The 12926-nt window shown below is 40.1% G+C and overlaps 1 protein-coding gene across 16 annotated transcripts in view; it reads right to left on the reverse strand.

Moving 5' to 3' along the window:
• Positions 1-12926, reverse strand: part of CAST (calpastatin) — a 114026-nt gene that overhangs the window by 37878 nt on the left and 63222 nt on the right. For 8 of the 16 annotated variants that reach the window (XM_059694048.1, XM_059694051.1, XM_059694046.1 and 5 more), the window contains 7 exons: positions 9902-9967; positions 9274-9324; positions 7716-7772; positions 7088-7201; positions 5988-6071; positions 2370-2438; positions 1071-1169 (listed from right to left, as the gene is read on the reverse strand). In XM_059694048.1, coding sequence (XP_059550031.1) covers positions 1071-1169; positions 2370-2438; positions 5988-6071; positions 7088-7201; positions 7716-7772; positions 9274-9324; positions 9902-9967 — 540 coding nt within the window. The remainder of the gene's footprint in view (positions 1-1070; positions 1170-2369; positions 2439-5987; positions 6072-7087; positions 7202-7715; positions 7773-9273; positions 9325-9901; positions 9968-12926) is intronic. The other 8 variants (XM_059694043.1, XM_059694053.1, XM_059694045.1 and 5 more) reach the window with 5 other exon arrangements.

Consider the following 12926-nt stretch of genomic DNA (forward strand, 5'->3'; position numbering starts at 1 on the left):
ACACCCAACTCTATCAGATCTATAGTCATTCTTATGTAATTTCTTCAAAACAATTAGAATGATGTCTCCTGTTTGGCCCTTTCCAATCCCATTCCCATTCCTTGTTAACCAGAGATAGCTACTAATGTGAACTTTAAGGGTATCATACCCACCCACTGAAAGTGGAGCATATTTTAAAACAGTTATGCTACATGTAGGCATCCACAAACAATTTGCAGCATTACTTTGCATATTTTCAAATGTTATATAAATGATATCATATTCAACATTATGTGTTTATAATGTATCCATGTTGATAAATGAATAATTTGTTTTAATCACTATAAAAGCATCCCCTTTTTATTATCTTGTCTCCTGTTGAACACAACCACTTCCAAATGTTTCAGCTGTTCTCATCCCTCCTTGTACAGGCGTGCAAGGCTCCCTCTGGGGACTTGCTGGTGGAAGGGTATGCACATAGTCAGCATCCATGAGCTCCAGGTGAGCTGCTAATCTAATAAGTGTGAAGTGACTCCTCTCCATGTTGTAGTATCACTTTCCTAATTACTAGGGACACTTGCATTTTGTTTTAGCCCAGCAAGTTTTCTCCTAATTTTCTACTGGATTGTCTTTTTCTCACTTTTTAAAATTCTTCGTAAATTCTGGCACAGATCCTTTGTGGTGTCTGTTGCAAATATTTCCTTCCAGTCTATGGTATGTCTTTTTCTTTAAATAAAATGTCATATTATTTTCTTGCTTTTAAGGAATTAGGAATAGGGATGAAGAGAGGATGGTAAATATCTAGAAATCAAAATAAATCCAAGTCCATGGAACTCCGATCTCAAGGACAGAAAGGTATTTGTGGCCCAAAGGACTATATGCCAGGAATAATCTCAGCACAGACAATTAATAAATGTTTCCTGCATCAACAGCCATTCCATCCCAACACTAATTTCAGTTGCTGTTGCTGATACTGACACCGTCCTATCTCTCTCCAAGTAACAGAACACCAAGTGGACTTTTGTGCATCATGACCTTATTTTGCTCTCCTACCCTAAGAGTGAATCTTTACAGAAATTAAGATCACTTACTGAAACTTCAGGTCCAGTATATGCTGTGTTATCGTGTTCAGTTTCTTCAGGTTCTCCCAACGTGTCTACTAAGTCATCCAGAGCAGCATCCATGCCTGACTGGAAAGAAGAGAGAGCAGATATTTAAATGTTATTTGTGACACATACTCCACTTTTGATTTTTTTAAACTACAAAACACCAATCTGTGTAGAAAAATACCAAACACCAAAACTTCTTCAAATATCAAACAGTTAAAATCTGGTCTTAGGGTTTCAGGGAAAAGGGGAGGAAGAGGGGGTGTTGGATAAAAGAGGGTGAAGAGATTAGCCAAAGAACATATATGTATAATGCATAGATACAGACAACAGTGTGGTGAAGGCTGGGGGAGAGGGTGGGCAAAGGTGGGGGGAGGAGGACGGAAGACATCTGTAATAGGGTCAACAATTTTTTAAAAAATAATGAAAATGGAAGCAAGAAATATTTACACGTATTGAAGAGAAAGAAGTCTTTAGAGAAAAAAAGGCAGAAACACTCTAAACTATGACAAGATAATGGCCTATTTGAGACTATATAATGATTTATAACTAATTTAAAGAAAAATTTAGCAATGCAAGGCTTAAAGAAAAGTACACTTTATTATTTAGTAAAAATAACTTTTCAAAAAAATTTATCTTGCCCGGCTGGCGTGGCTCAGTGGTTGAGCGTTGACCTAGGAACCAGGAGGTACGGTTCGATTCCAAAGTCAGGGCACATGCCTGGGGTGTGGGCTTATATCAGTATAATGAAAGAATGCCTCCATTCTAATTTTGAGGTTAAGAATGACTCATTGTGAAGGATAACCTGAATTTAAAGGGGAAAACAACAATTTGGCAAAAGACCTTTCACTGTTTAACTCAGATTAATTAGTAAGAATAACTACTATATTAACACTATAATTTTAGAAATTCCCCTGGTAATGTACTAGACTTTGGGGCCTGCTAGCTTTAGCCTGATTAAACTAGGAATTTCAGAGTGAAGAAGTACCTGGCATTCTTTAGTGATACCCCTGGTTAAAGCAGATATATTTGCAGGAGAGAAAGTGGAATGAAAACTTCATGGGATGTAACTGGAGTTTTCAGAACAGAGGGTTATACTATAAAATGTTACAAACATATGTGGGAAAACCACACTTTCAACCGAGTTATATTAGCTTGAAACAGTTGATTAAAAAGATCCTTTCAGGTGCCCCCACCTCATATTGTCTGGCCTCAAGAAATGAGATCATGATAGAGAGACTGAGAGCAAATATCTTAGGCAGAAATGCACTGCTGTCTTCATACCTTTCCAGATGGTTCACCCGGTTTGGACTCAACTGGTACAGCCGACATTAATGATTTATTTTCTTTTTTCTGGTGGAGGTTTAGAAAGGAATAAAAACGTTTTCACATACATTTATAAAATTCAATAATATTACATATATTAAAATGAATTCAATATAATATTAATAGCATTGATCATATACTGAATCTGCTCAGTGCTAGACACTATGTTGTATGTGTTATGCCCTTTTTCAGAACAGCATAAATAATATTAATAAATCATAATATAAATTAGTGATGTGGAAATCAAGGCTGAGAGGTTAAGTAACTTTTTCCAGGTCACACAGTCAAAAAACAGAACCAAGATGTGAATCCAGAACTGCCCATCTCTTTCTTCACTACTCTTGGTTGCCTTTCCTGGGGCCCATAGCCAGTGTCTGTGGGTCCCAGAAATTCTTTCTGTAAGTGTCCACTTCCTCTAGCTGTTGCTATTTCAGTCTCTGCTCCCCACACAACAAGACCTCCACACCCCTTGGTTTGGTATCTCATCACCTACTCTTCCCTTTATTTCCCCAAAATGAATTTCCTTCCTACCAGCACTTCCATTGCTCTATCAATGATTGCCAATAACTTTCCAATCTGTGATTTCATGCCGTTACCCAGACCCTGGCAAGGACCCCTCTATAACGCTCACCTCCCACGGCAGCCATGACCAGCACCATCCTGGGTCGACTCGGGTGTTTGTGCCCCGTTCTCTGCCGCCTCTGGCGTCTCTTCTGCTTTACCCCCAACTATACACGGTCTACACATTTCTGCCTGTGCTGGTGGTCCGGTCCAAGACCATTCTCTAGGGCCAGGGGCCAAATGCTTTCAGGGCCTGGCAGCAACTCAATGGTGACGTTGCCAGGATGAAGACAATAGGAAACTATGTCCCATTTGCCAGCCCCTGAATTCTGGGCAGCAGAGTCTGGAGGCGGAGAGCACAGACTCCAACTGCCTGGGTTTGCACCCCGACAAGCACTGGCTGCACCTCAGTGTCCTCATGTTTGTTCTATCTCAGAGAGTGACTGCACCTACCTCAGGGGCTGTGAGGATTAGGTAAATGAGTCTATAAAGTGTGAGAGCCAGTGTTTGCACATACTGAGCCCTTTTTAAGTGCTTAATTTAAGAAAGTGTTAAATAAATGACTGCGATTGTCACAGTAAAAACAAGAGGGGTGGTGGGGGAGAGGCCTGGCCTGGTGGCCCAGTTGGTTGGAGCGCCTTCCTGTACATCAAAAAGGTTATGGTTTGATTCCCATCTGGGCACGGATGGGAGGTCACCGCCCTGACACCGTTGTTTGGCTTTCTGTCTCCCTTCCTTCCTCTCTCTCTCTAAAGTCAATAAACATTGGGTGAAGATTTAAAAAATACGGTGGGGGCCATCCCCAATTCTCTCTCTCCCCCTTCTTCGCTACTCCAAAACAGTATTCTAATTGCCTGACTACACATCTTTCTTGGGACACCTCAAACCCATTCAGCCTGTCCAAAATCAAACACCACGTTTCCTCCTCAACCAATTCCTCTGGTGAACTGTGTCCACCTCCCAGTGGCAACCAGGGGCCGGCTCACAGTTTCAGGAGGCACTCACTCTCCCTGCCCTGGCAGGAGCCCTCACCTAGTTCCTTCAGACTCGAGCCCCAGGTTAGCCTGAGATTTTCTTTACCTTTGCCCAATCATTCCCTAAAACCTGAAGGATTTACCTCTGCAATGCCTCCTCCCTTTCTCCCCACTAGTTTATTCTATCTCAGCTCGCATTTACACTAAATTAGGATTCGCCAGGACTACTGGAACAGCCCCTGACCAACCTCCCACCTTCCTATCTGTAGTCCCCCTGTGGTCACTTTCACAATCCTTTTGCAGTTTGGTGTTAATGGCTCCGCTTGCTGCATCTGTTCTCTAATCTCTTTCACACTGTTTATCCTCTGCCTGTTGAATCACTAACTCCCCTTAGCAGTCTCCACAGCAACACCTCAACCTGTCCTTCTGGTCTTACAGCCCCACTGCTCACCGCCCTGTGCTTCACCCAACACTGGAATGCACGCTGCTCCCAAAACACATCTTCTCCTTTTCCATGTTGATGCCTTTGCAAAACTGCAATCCAGGCTATGCTTCCATGCCCCACTCAGACTGAATCTACTCAAGGTCCCTGTGGATTCCCGCAGTCGGGACCTATTCTGTCCTCACCAAACAGCTCCCTGTCTCAGCCTGCCTTGAACTGCAGCTGAGGCAGTGTCTTTTTCCCACCCCTAATGGCCAGCCTGCAGCGCGGGTGTCACACACAGTGCTTTCAGCCTGGTATGCACTAAAAAAAATAACTTAAAAAATGCAGATCTGATCAAGCCCATGTTATGGGAGACAAATCAGAGGCAAAGAAAAGTGATTTACCAGCTCAAATCAGTGCAAACTAGAATTCCATATAAACCTCTCCTAATTTTATTTTTCAGATTTCACTGATAACTCTATATCTAAAATAAAATTTAAATTTTTGCTTAATTTTAAAATCTATTCTATCAGATCTAATCCTCTGTCTTAAATCCACCTTTTTTTTCAAATCATTTCTTCAACATGAGTAACGTGTACCCCTTGGGTGGGTTGGGGGTAGGGGTCTCAAGTGGTCTACTGCAAGAAAATACTTTTTAAACTAAAGTTGGGTATTTTCATTTAAAAGTGTATATAAAGTTTACCATTACACTCTAAGATATCTGCATTTATTTGAACAAAAGCAATGTGCATTTTCTCCCCCAATCTGAGAAAAATTCGATATTTCGGGCAGATGTGCCATAATTTATCCTACGACTTTCCTTACCATTGAGCCTTCAGGAGAATATCTTTTCTATTGCGAGAAGCAGGAAAATAGGCAAGTACATATTCCTTTCTATTTTCATCTTCTCATTATTGCTTCAATTACCTTTTTGTGTTTCCAGAGAAATAAGTACTAGCATTTCTAAGGGAGATGGCTCCACATGGATAACACTCTATTGCATGAGTAGAAACACAGACTACTTCTCAGTTTACATTTCCAAGCAAGAATCTTAATTGGCTCATCAAGGACCTAAGGAAAAATTGCCCATAACTGGCCAGAAGGGTATATATATTCTCTTCTGAGGGGGTTTATGTTGTTCCCTTGGAAAACCTCCCTTATCAATTCATATAGATGTTGTGACTATTCATGGTTCACAAGGAACAAACTTGTTGACAATTCAGAGTAATGCCATTCAAATGCTCACAGCAATTTTATTTGCTTTATTTCAAGCCTATACATCTTGAAGGCAGGCTCTGAGTCAACCCACATGTCAATTACCTCAATCCTGATACCAGGCCTTATACATGGTAGGTGACCAATAAATATTTATTGAATATATGGATTTTAAAATCAATTTCAGCATTCTGCTCACTCTATATCCCTCAGCTACGTGATCCTCTTCACAAATATATGAACAATGTTCAGTTTTGAGTGTGGCAGCACCAGAACCCTAAATGGTCGTTGAGAGCCAGCGGTAAAGCCCAGGTAGAATGGGACTCCCCTGAGTACGTTTCTCACGAGAGACTGATAAACATTGGGCCCACGCACACCCCATGTCTGCTTGTGTGTGCTCACCTTGTCGTCTGACTTGCCAGAGGCCACAACCACACCAGCAGCAGCAGCAGCAGCACTCTTTCCACCTGTGTCCTGAGATTTAGTCTAAGGAGGAGGATGAAAGATGAACAGAACTCAGTCTCTTTGAGTGATTGTTTTTGAGATTATGCATTTTTCAAATGTCACTGCTGAGCCAGTTTGCCCTTGTGGACATCTTGTATAGGAAAGGTCACTAGCTTCCGCTGAACATGATGCAACGTTGAGCACCAACCCCATGAGGCTGGACTCCGAGCTTACAGAGTCCGTGCAGGTAACACAAATAGTAAAGTGGGCCAGGGAGGGACTGTGGTAAATTAGAGCACATATACCAGGTGTCAAGCTCCCGTCAATTCTTGACACGTGAGCCCACTGTTGCCAAGTATCCTGATTTTTCTAGAGAAGCTAGACATTTTGAATTTATGTGAAATATTCTGACTTTGTCGGTAGCTAATTTAAATAATATTGTAAGCCAAACAAAATACACTTGAACAAAACACACATGAGCTGCCTTTAACTGCTGGGCCAGAGATTACAATCTCTGATACGAAGTACACTGTTAAGCAGGACTGGTTCTTGTCTTGCAAGAGCTATCAGTGGGAAAGTTCCTCTCATATTTGTTTATTCTTCTAATAGTTGACCCCCAGTGGTTCTAGGAATATGGAGACTCCTTCTGATTCTTGGCTCTGAAAGTTCATCTCTTCTAGCACAAGACCCTGAAAACTCTTCCAGGCTTCCATGTCAGCAGATCATGCAGGGCATCTGGGTTCCCACCGCCCGTAAGGAGAGGGGTCCAGGCAGCTTCCTGTCTGCGAGGCACCAGAGCCTGGACCCTGATGGGCCATAGAGGACTGGATGGAACACCCCCGGGACCCGTCTGGTGCTCTTCTCAGGCTTTTCATAGGCCCATGTTTCCACAAGGCTATTCGCAAAACCAGCAACATGGTAGCACCAAATCATTACAATCAAAGATATCTTTGGCACAGCTCAGCAGCTTCACCTACATGTCCATGGCGAGAGAGGACCTGTGTCTCACCCCCCAGTTGATGTTAGTGTTTTCCTAACTATTCATCTGATTTCTTTACCTTTGGTTTGCTTGGTTTCTCTGATGTTGGCTGCTCACTTGGCCTGGAAACTGCTTTTTCTTTATGATCATGCTTGCTTGCTGTATGTGATGTGCTTTTGGATAGATTTTCTGGCTGAAAACACACACACCACATTGTTAACAAGATGGCAAATACAGATACTTTTCTCAATAGAGTAGGAAGTGCTCAAAACAGTTGTGTTTTATGCGGTTTTGAATTGTGCACATTTAAATTAGTGCGATATCAATGTGATAAAATTTCACCTTAGGTACAAAATTTGAAATAACGCAAATCCTTCCCCCCAAATTCAGCAAGAATCATGAGTAAATTGCAAATCCTCCTACTGCCGCATGGTGGTGCTATTTCAGCTAAAAACAAATACCAGCCATCCTCGCAGGACTTGTTTCTATAGCAATTTACATTTAAAAGCCTTTTCCATTACAGTTGGTATTCAATATTATTTTATATTGGTTTCAGCTATACACATAGTGGTTAGACAGTCATATAATTCACAAAGTGATCCTCCTGGGGACTTAAGTCTTGACTGATGAGAATTTCGTATTTCATCCCTCACACACACACAAAAGGCTTCACCTTATGCTATCAAGTACTAATGACGATCATTTACCTCGTGTTGTTCCTTTGGCTTTTTTTCTAGTTTTTTTCCGTCAATAAGTAGAGGTGGCTGTCAATTTCAAAAGATAAAACATCAATTACATTGGAGTTGACTGTTTTCATAACTCTGAACAGGCTCAAGAACAAAATTCCCAATTAGACCATTCTGCCTCTCTTGAGAATGACTCAACTAGAGAAGCAGACATGTGCTTTCTGGTCAACAGCAATCCTACCAACAGTCTGATAATGATAATTATAGAAGAATAATAAAAAATTTAGTTTTCACCTAGAACAACTTTTCAAATAGGTATTTATCTCTAAATTATGGGCTGTTTCTCATAATTCATGCAGTTCTTTCGGTGACTGCAGGTTTATCCACAGAGATGACAAGTGGTCATTGTGACCTCCGAGTTTGGTGGAAAAAAAGGGGATTCTACTCTAGAAATTAATTTTTTAAAAATCTCCTTTCACATGAGATTTTAAAAACTTGCATTTTCTTAAACAGAATGATTTACATAGTCTTTCTGTGTTGCAATTCTCTTGATATTGGGTAGAGAACCAAAAGCATTTAGATATAAAATAGAAGACAACCCCCACCTGGCTGTTGACTTCTTCCTCTAGAGCGGACTATGGAATTACCATCCTCGGGGGGCAGCCACGATGCCTCACACCAAATCAGACAAGCCTCAGCTTTCACCCAGATGACCTCACCCTTGCCTGCACTTAAAGTACTTTAGCCAGAACCACCTCTGTGCTTTCCCACAGGAAACCTTGAGGTTTTACCTGAGTATTTGCTTGGGTGTGCTTGAAAGAAAGAGCAGCACCCGATTGATGAGAACATATGCCGTGGCTGCAGACACCCCGGGATCACTCTCCATGTGGACACAAGTTGGCTTTCAGTCTAAACAGCCTTGAGTCAAGGAAGCCAGGGAAGCTGCTCCCAAGGGGAAGTCAGAGCTATCTCCTAAGTAACTAGTTCTACCAACCAAGGTAAGACTGTCAGGAGTAAGCCAGGCTCTCAGCTTTAGTTATCTGGGTGCTAGGTTCAACAGACACAGTCATTCTGGACAGCTCATCATTAATTAGACACTCATTACCCTTTGAACTCTGTCCTTTGCTCCTGTTGCTTATTTTTAAACAATATAAAAGAATATATAGATTTGAACAAAATTCAAATTATCTTTATTTATAAACTAGAGGCCCAATGCATGAAATTCGTGAAAGAGTAGGCTTTCATTCCCCTGGCTACCAGCACCGGCTTCCCTCTGGCACCCAGGACCTGGGCTTCCCTCTCAGCCCTGGCTTTGTCCAGAAGGTCGTCCAGAAGGATGTCCCATCTAATTAGCATATTTTGCTTTTATTATTATAGATTAGTATACATTAATTTTAGTGATATGTAAATTTAATGTTATAATTATTTTACATATACTCTATAAAATCATGTCCTAATTAATTAAATTAGCTGACAAAAATCCTTTTACCATTCAGTACCAGCAAATAAGGAACTTCATTATTCATTACTATTGCAAAGAATCCAAATAAAGAATCCAAATATCGCATAGCTGACTTACAACACTTACTTCAGTTGATTGTGACTTCTTTTCAGGTTCCGATTTTACAGCCTAAATTCAGAAAAAGAAAGAAAAAGGAAGGAAGGAAAAATGGACATTATTTACAAAGTTTATCATAGATTTTCCTCAACTAAGGAAGCTAAAGAGATGATTTTGATATATTTATATATGTAATTGTTATGAGTTAAGATTATACTTTGCTTGAAATTGTAACTCTTTAGATAAACACTTAAGCACACTAATTAATAATCTGCTCTTATTAAGTACTAATTTACATCTTACATTTTCCTATATGTATCAAAGATAGAGATTTATTACTATGAACACTGCAGCAAATATATGAGCAACATAAAATAAATACCCTCATCCTTCAAAGCCACACTAAGCATGATCAGTCTCTGTATGAGTGAAATAGTCATTGTACGTTTCATCTGACAGTGTGAAACAATGGGATGGTGACAGAACCAAGAGTACAGAGAGCAGTGAAATTCATTTTTAGTGCCGGAATGTGGGCAATGGGTGATTAAGCCAGAAAGTCTGTGATGGGTCGGAGAGTTACAGGAGACTGTGAACTGCAATAAGCACGTGCCAAGCAGCTAAAGTGAGCTAGTACAAGGAGCCACATCACCTGTTTTTTGTGTCTTTTCTTGTGAGGAGGAGGTGTTCCTTCCGTCTGTTTGCTGACTGGAATGGCCTAACGTAAGAGCACAGCCCCGAGTGTGGTTTTATTTGTCTGACAGTAAAATAAGTACCATGTACAAAAAGGGCTAAAATGTTTATTTCAAAACCCGTTGTACTCATGCATTGCATTTACCCTATGCAGATGGATACAACTCCAAGAAGTTGCAGGCTCTTAATTTCTAAAGTCTCAAGCAAATATTTCAGTTTGAATTTACTCTTTTTGGTGAGAGGAAATCTGTAAGTTTTCCATTGATAAAATTAATTTGGGATCTCTTTCCTTCCCCCTCCTTTCCTGTGTAAAGGTTGCTTGAACAATATTTTTTTTTTCACCTATATTTCTAACGTTTGGTTATTATCAAAGGAGTAGTCACAGGTGTTGTCAAAAGTTTTCTGAAATTTTGGCAACATAATCTTACAACAATTTTGCAAATAGTGCATGGATTGGTATTGCACGATAAAAATTTAGAGATCTAATCTAAAGTTCTAGGAATAATTCTGAAGAGCAGGCTGTGATTTAGGATCTTTAGTGGAGTATTCTACAGAGTTGTACCCAACCAAAGGTAACCTGTGTCAAAAGAGGCAATTCCTTAAGTACATACATACATTCTCAGTACAGACAAGATACAGAAACAGAGATAAAACATATTATAAACTTTTCAAAGTAAGAGATTAACAATAAGGCCTAATGCTTCCTGTCATTTCTTTCCCTTTTATCTGTTTGGTAATATTAGCACAAAGTTCTATTTTTAATCTATTATCTGAAAAGGGTAACACCAAATATCCTTTTAATTTATGTCTTGTGCTTCAGTAATGAAGGTACATAAGTTCCTCACATGACAGGCCCTTGTTCTGCTGACACACTTATGGTTTGGGGGGGAAACACAGTTTATGATCAAAGAAATATTTTAAAGAACGTTTACATTTTGGACCCTTTCAAATTGGATCTTTGCTAATGAGTTTCTAGATGTACTACTATGCTTTTCTGAGTTTATGCAAATATAACTTTTTAAGTGATTAACAAAGAAAATAAGCCAGTTGGTATTGTAATGGTCTGAATCTATTCATAGCTTCTATTATAATCTATTCATTTGAAAGGTGTAGAACATGGCAACGATTTGGTTTAGGTATTTACTTGAATTAAAATCTGTTCTCTAAGAACTCAAAATATTTAGAGGAATACGATCATCAAGTTCACAAAAATCTCTCAGAGGAGGTTAGTAAAAATGTTTATGAGCCAACATCAGAAGCACACCAAGATGATTAATGAGAACAGGGACTGAAGTCTACCAAGGACAGAGAATTAAGGCCAAAGTTGTCCCGCGTCAGCCACTGGTGATACTACACTGGGTGCATCTTATTTTTGCTCCCTCTTTTAGCTCGCCTACTCTCCTCTCCCTCGTCCCTTCCTCTAGTTCCATAACCTCCAGGAATCTCCTGTTTAATGCTTAGCAATGGATGGCTGCAGAGTTTGCTGACACTTGCTCTGGAAAACAGGGCACACTTGAATTAAGCATTGGTCCTCAAGCTGAGAGTTGGGGGGATGATTAGAATCAGGCAATGGGTCAAAGACAAACCAATAGAATACAAAGGAAATCCAATATTTCTGGCTCTCCTTTCTATTTACTTTAAGTTTTCATGCATTCTAAAGTCAATGAGAACTGTCTTTTGGTAGATGTTTTTACCATAGTTTTAAGATTACTTTAAGACTGAAATTAGATTTTTCTTATTTTTTAAGATTAAGAGAGGTATAAATAAGGCCTTCAGACTAAAGGGTCCCAGGTTTGATTCCAGACAAGGGCACATACCCGGGTTGTGGGCTAGATACTCACAGTAGGGGGCATGCAGGAGATAGCCAATCAATGATTCTCTCTCATCATTGATGTTTCTATCTATCTCTCTCCCTTCCTCTCTAAAATCAATAATACACACACACACACACACACACACACACACACACGAGGCCCAATGCACGAAATTCATGCAAGAGTAGGCCTTCCTTCCCCCGGCTGCCAGCACTGGCTTCCCTCTGGCACCCGGGACCCGGGCTTTCCTTGCAGTCCTGGCTTCATCCGGAAGGATGTCTGGTCTAATTAGCATATTATGCTTTTATTATTGTAGATGTGTGAGTGTGTGCATACATATATATGTGAACATAAAAAATTAATACAAATGTAAAATATTCCATAACAATTTTAGGTTAATAATAAATTGAAAAATTAAAATGAATGTTAAATGACATTTGTAAGAGCTTATAGTCAAACTGTGTGTTTCAAGATACTTGCAATGTCCTTTAAACACAGTTCAAGATGAGGCCATAGGATCCCTCAATATCACTAAATTACAATGCAGTATTAAATTATGGTGTAGGAGCCCAGTGGGACAGCAAAGTAAGGTGGAAGATAGAAAGCAAAAGTATGTCGGGGATTTTAAACAAACACAACTTAATAATAATGGAGCTGGGGTAGTTCTTAGAGGGACTAAATAATATCACCTCATAAAGTTGAGAACCTCTGAAAAGAGTCCCTCTTTAAACCTCCACCCAAGAATACTCCCAAGAAGCAGAGCTTGAGACTTGGTAACAGAGGGTGAGGGTTTAAGCCAGGGGTGGGCAAACTTTTTGACTCGAGGGCCACAATGGGTTCTTAAACTGGACCGGAGGGCTGGAACAAAAGCATGGATGGAGTGTTTGTGTGAACTAATATAAATTCAAAGTAAACATCATTACATAAAAGGGTACGGTCTTTTTTTTTTTTAGTTTTATTCATTTCAAACGGGCCGGATCCGGCCTGTAGGCCGTAGTTTGCCCATGGCTGGTTTAAGGCCAGCTCTTCAGAACTAGGCTCCCTCTATGTGGCAATCCCATTGGAGGACATTCTTTTATATTTTTCTTCTGAAATTCCAAGAAATAATTATTAGAATAGATCCCAAGTAGAATTCAACAAAGGTTTACCAATAATATGGTGCCCCACATG

This window comes from Myotis daubentonii, chromosome 4, assembly GCF_963259705.1.
Source record: "Myotis daubentonii chromosome 4, mMyoDau2.1, whole genome shotgun sequence".
NCBI classification, from domain to species: domain Eukaryota; kingdom Metazoa; phylum Chordata; class Mammalia; order Chiroptera; family Vespertilionidae; genus Myotis; species Myotis daubentonii.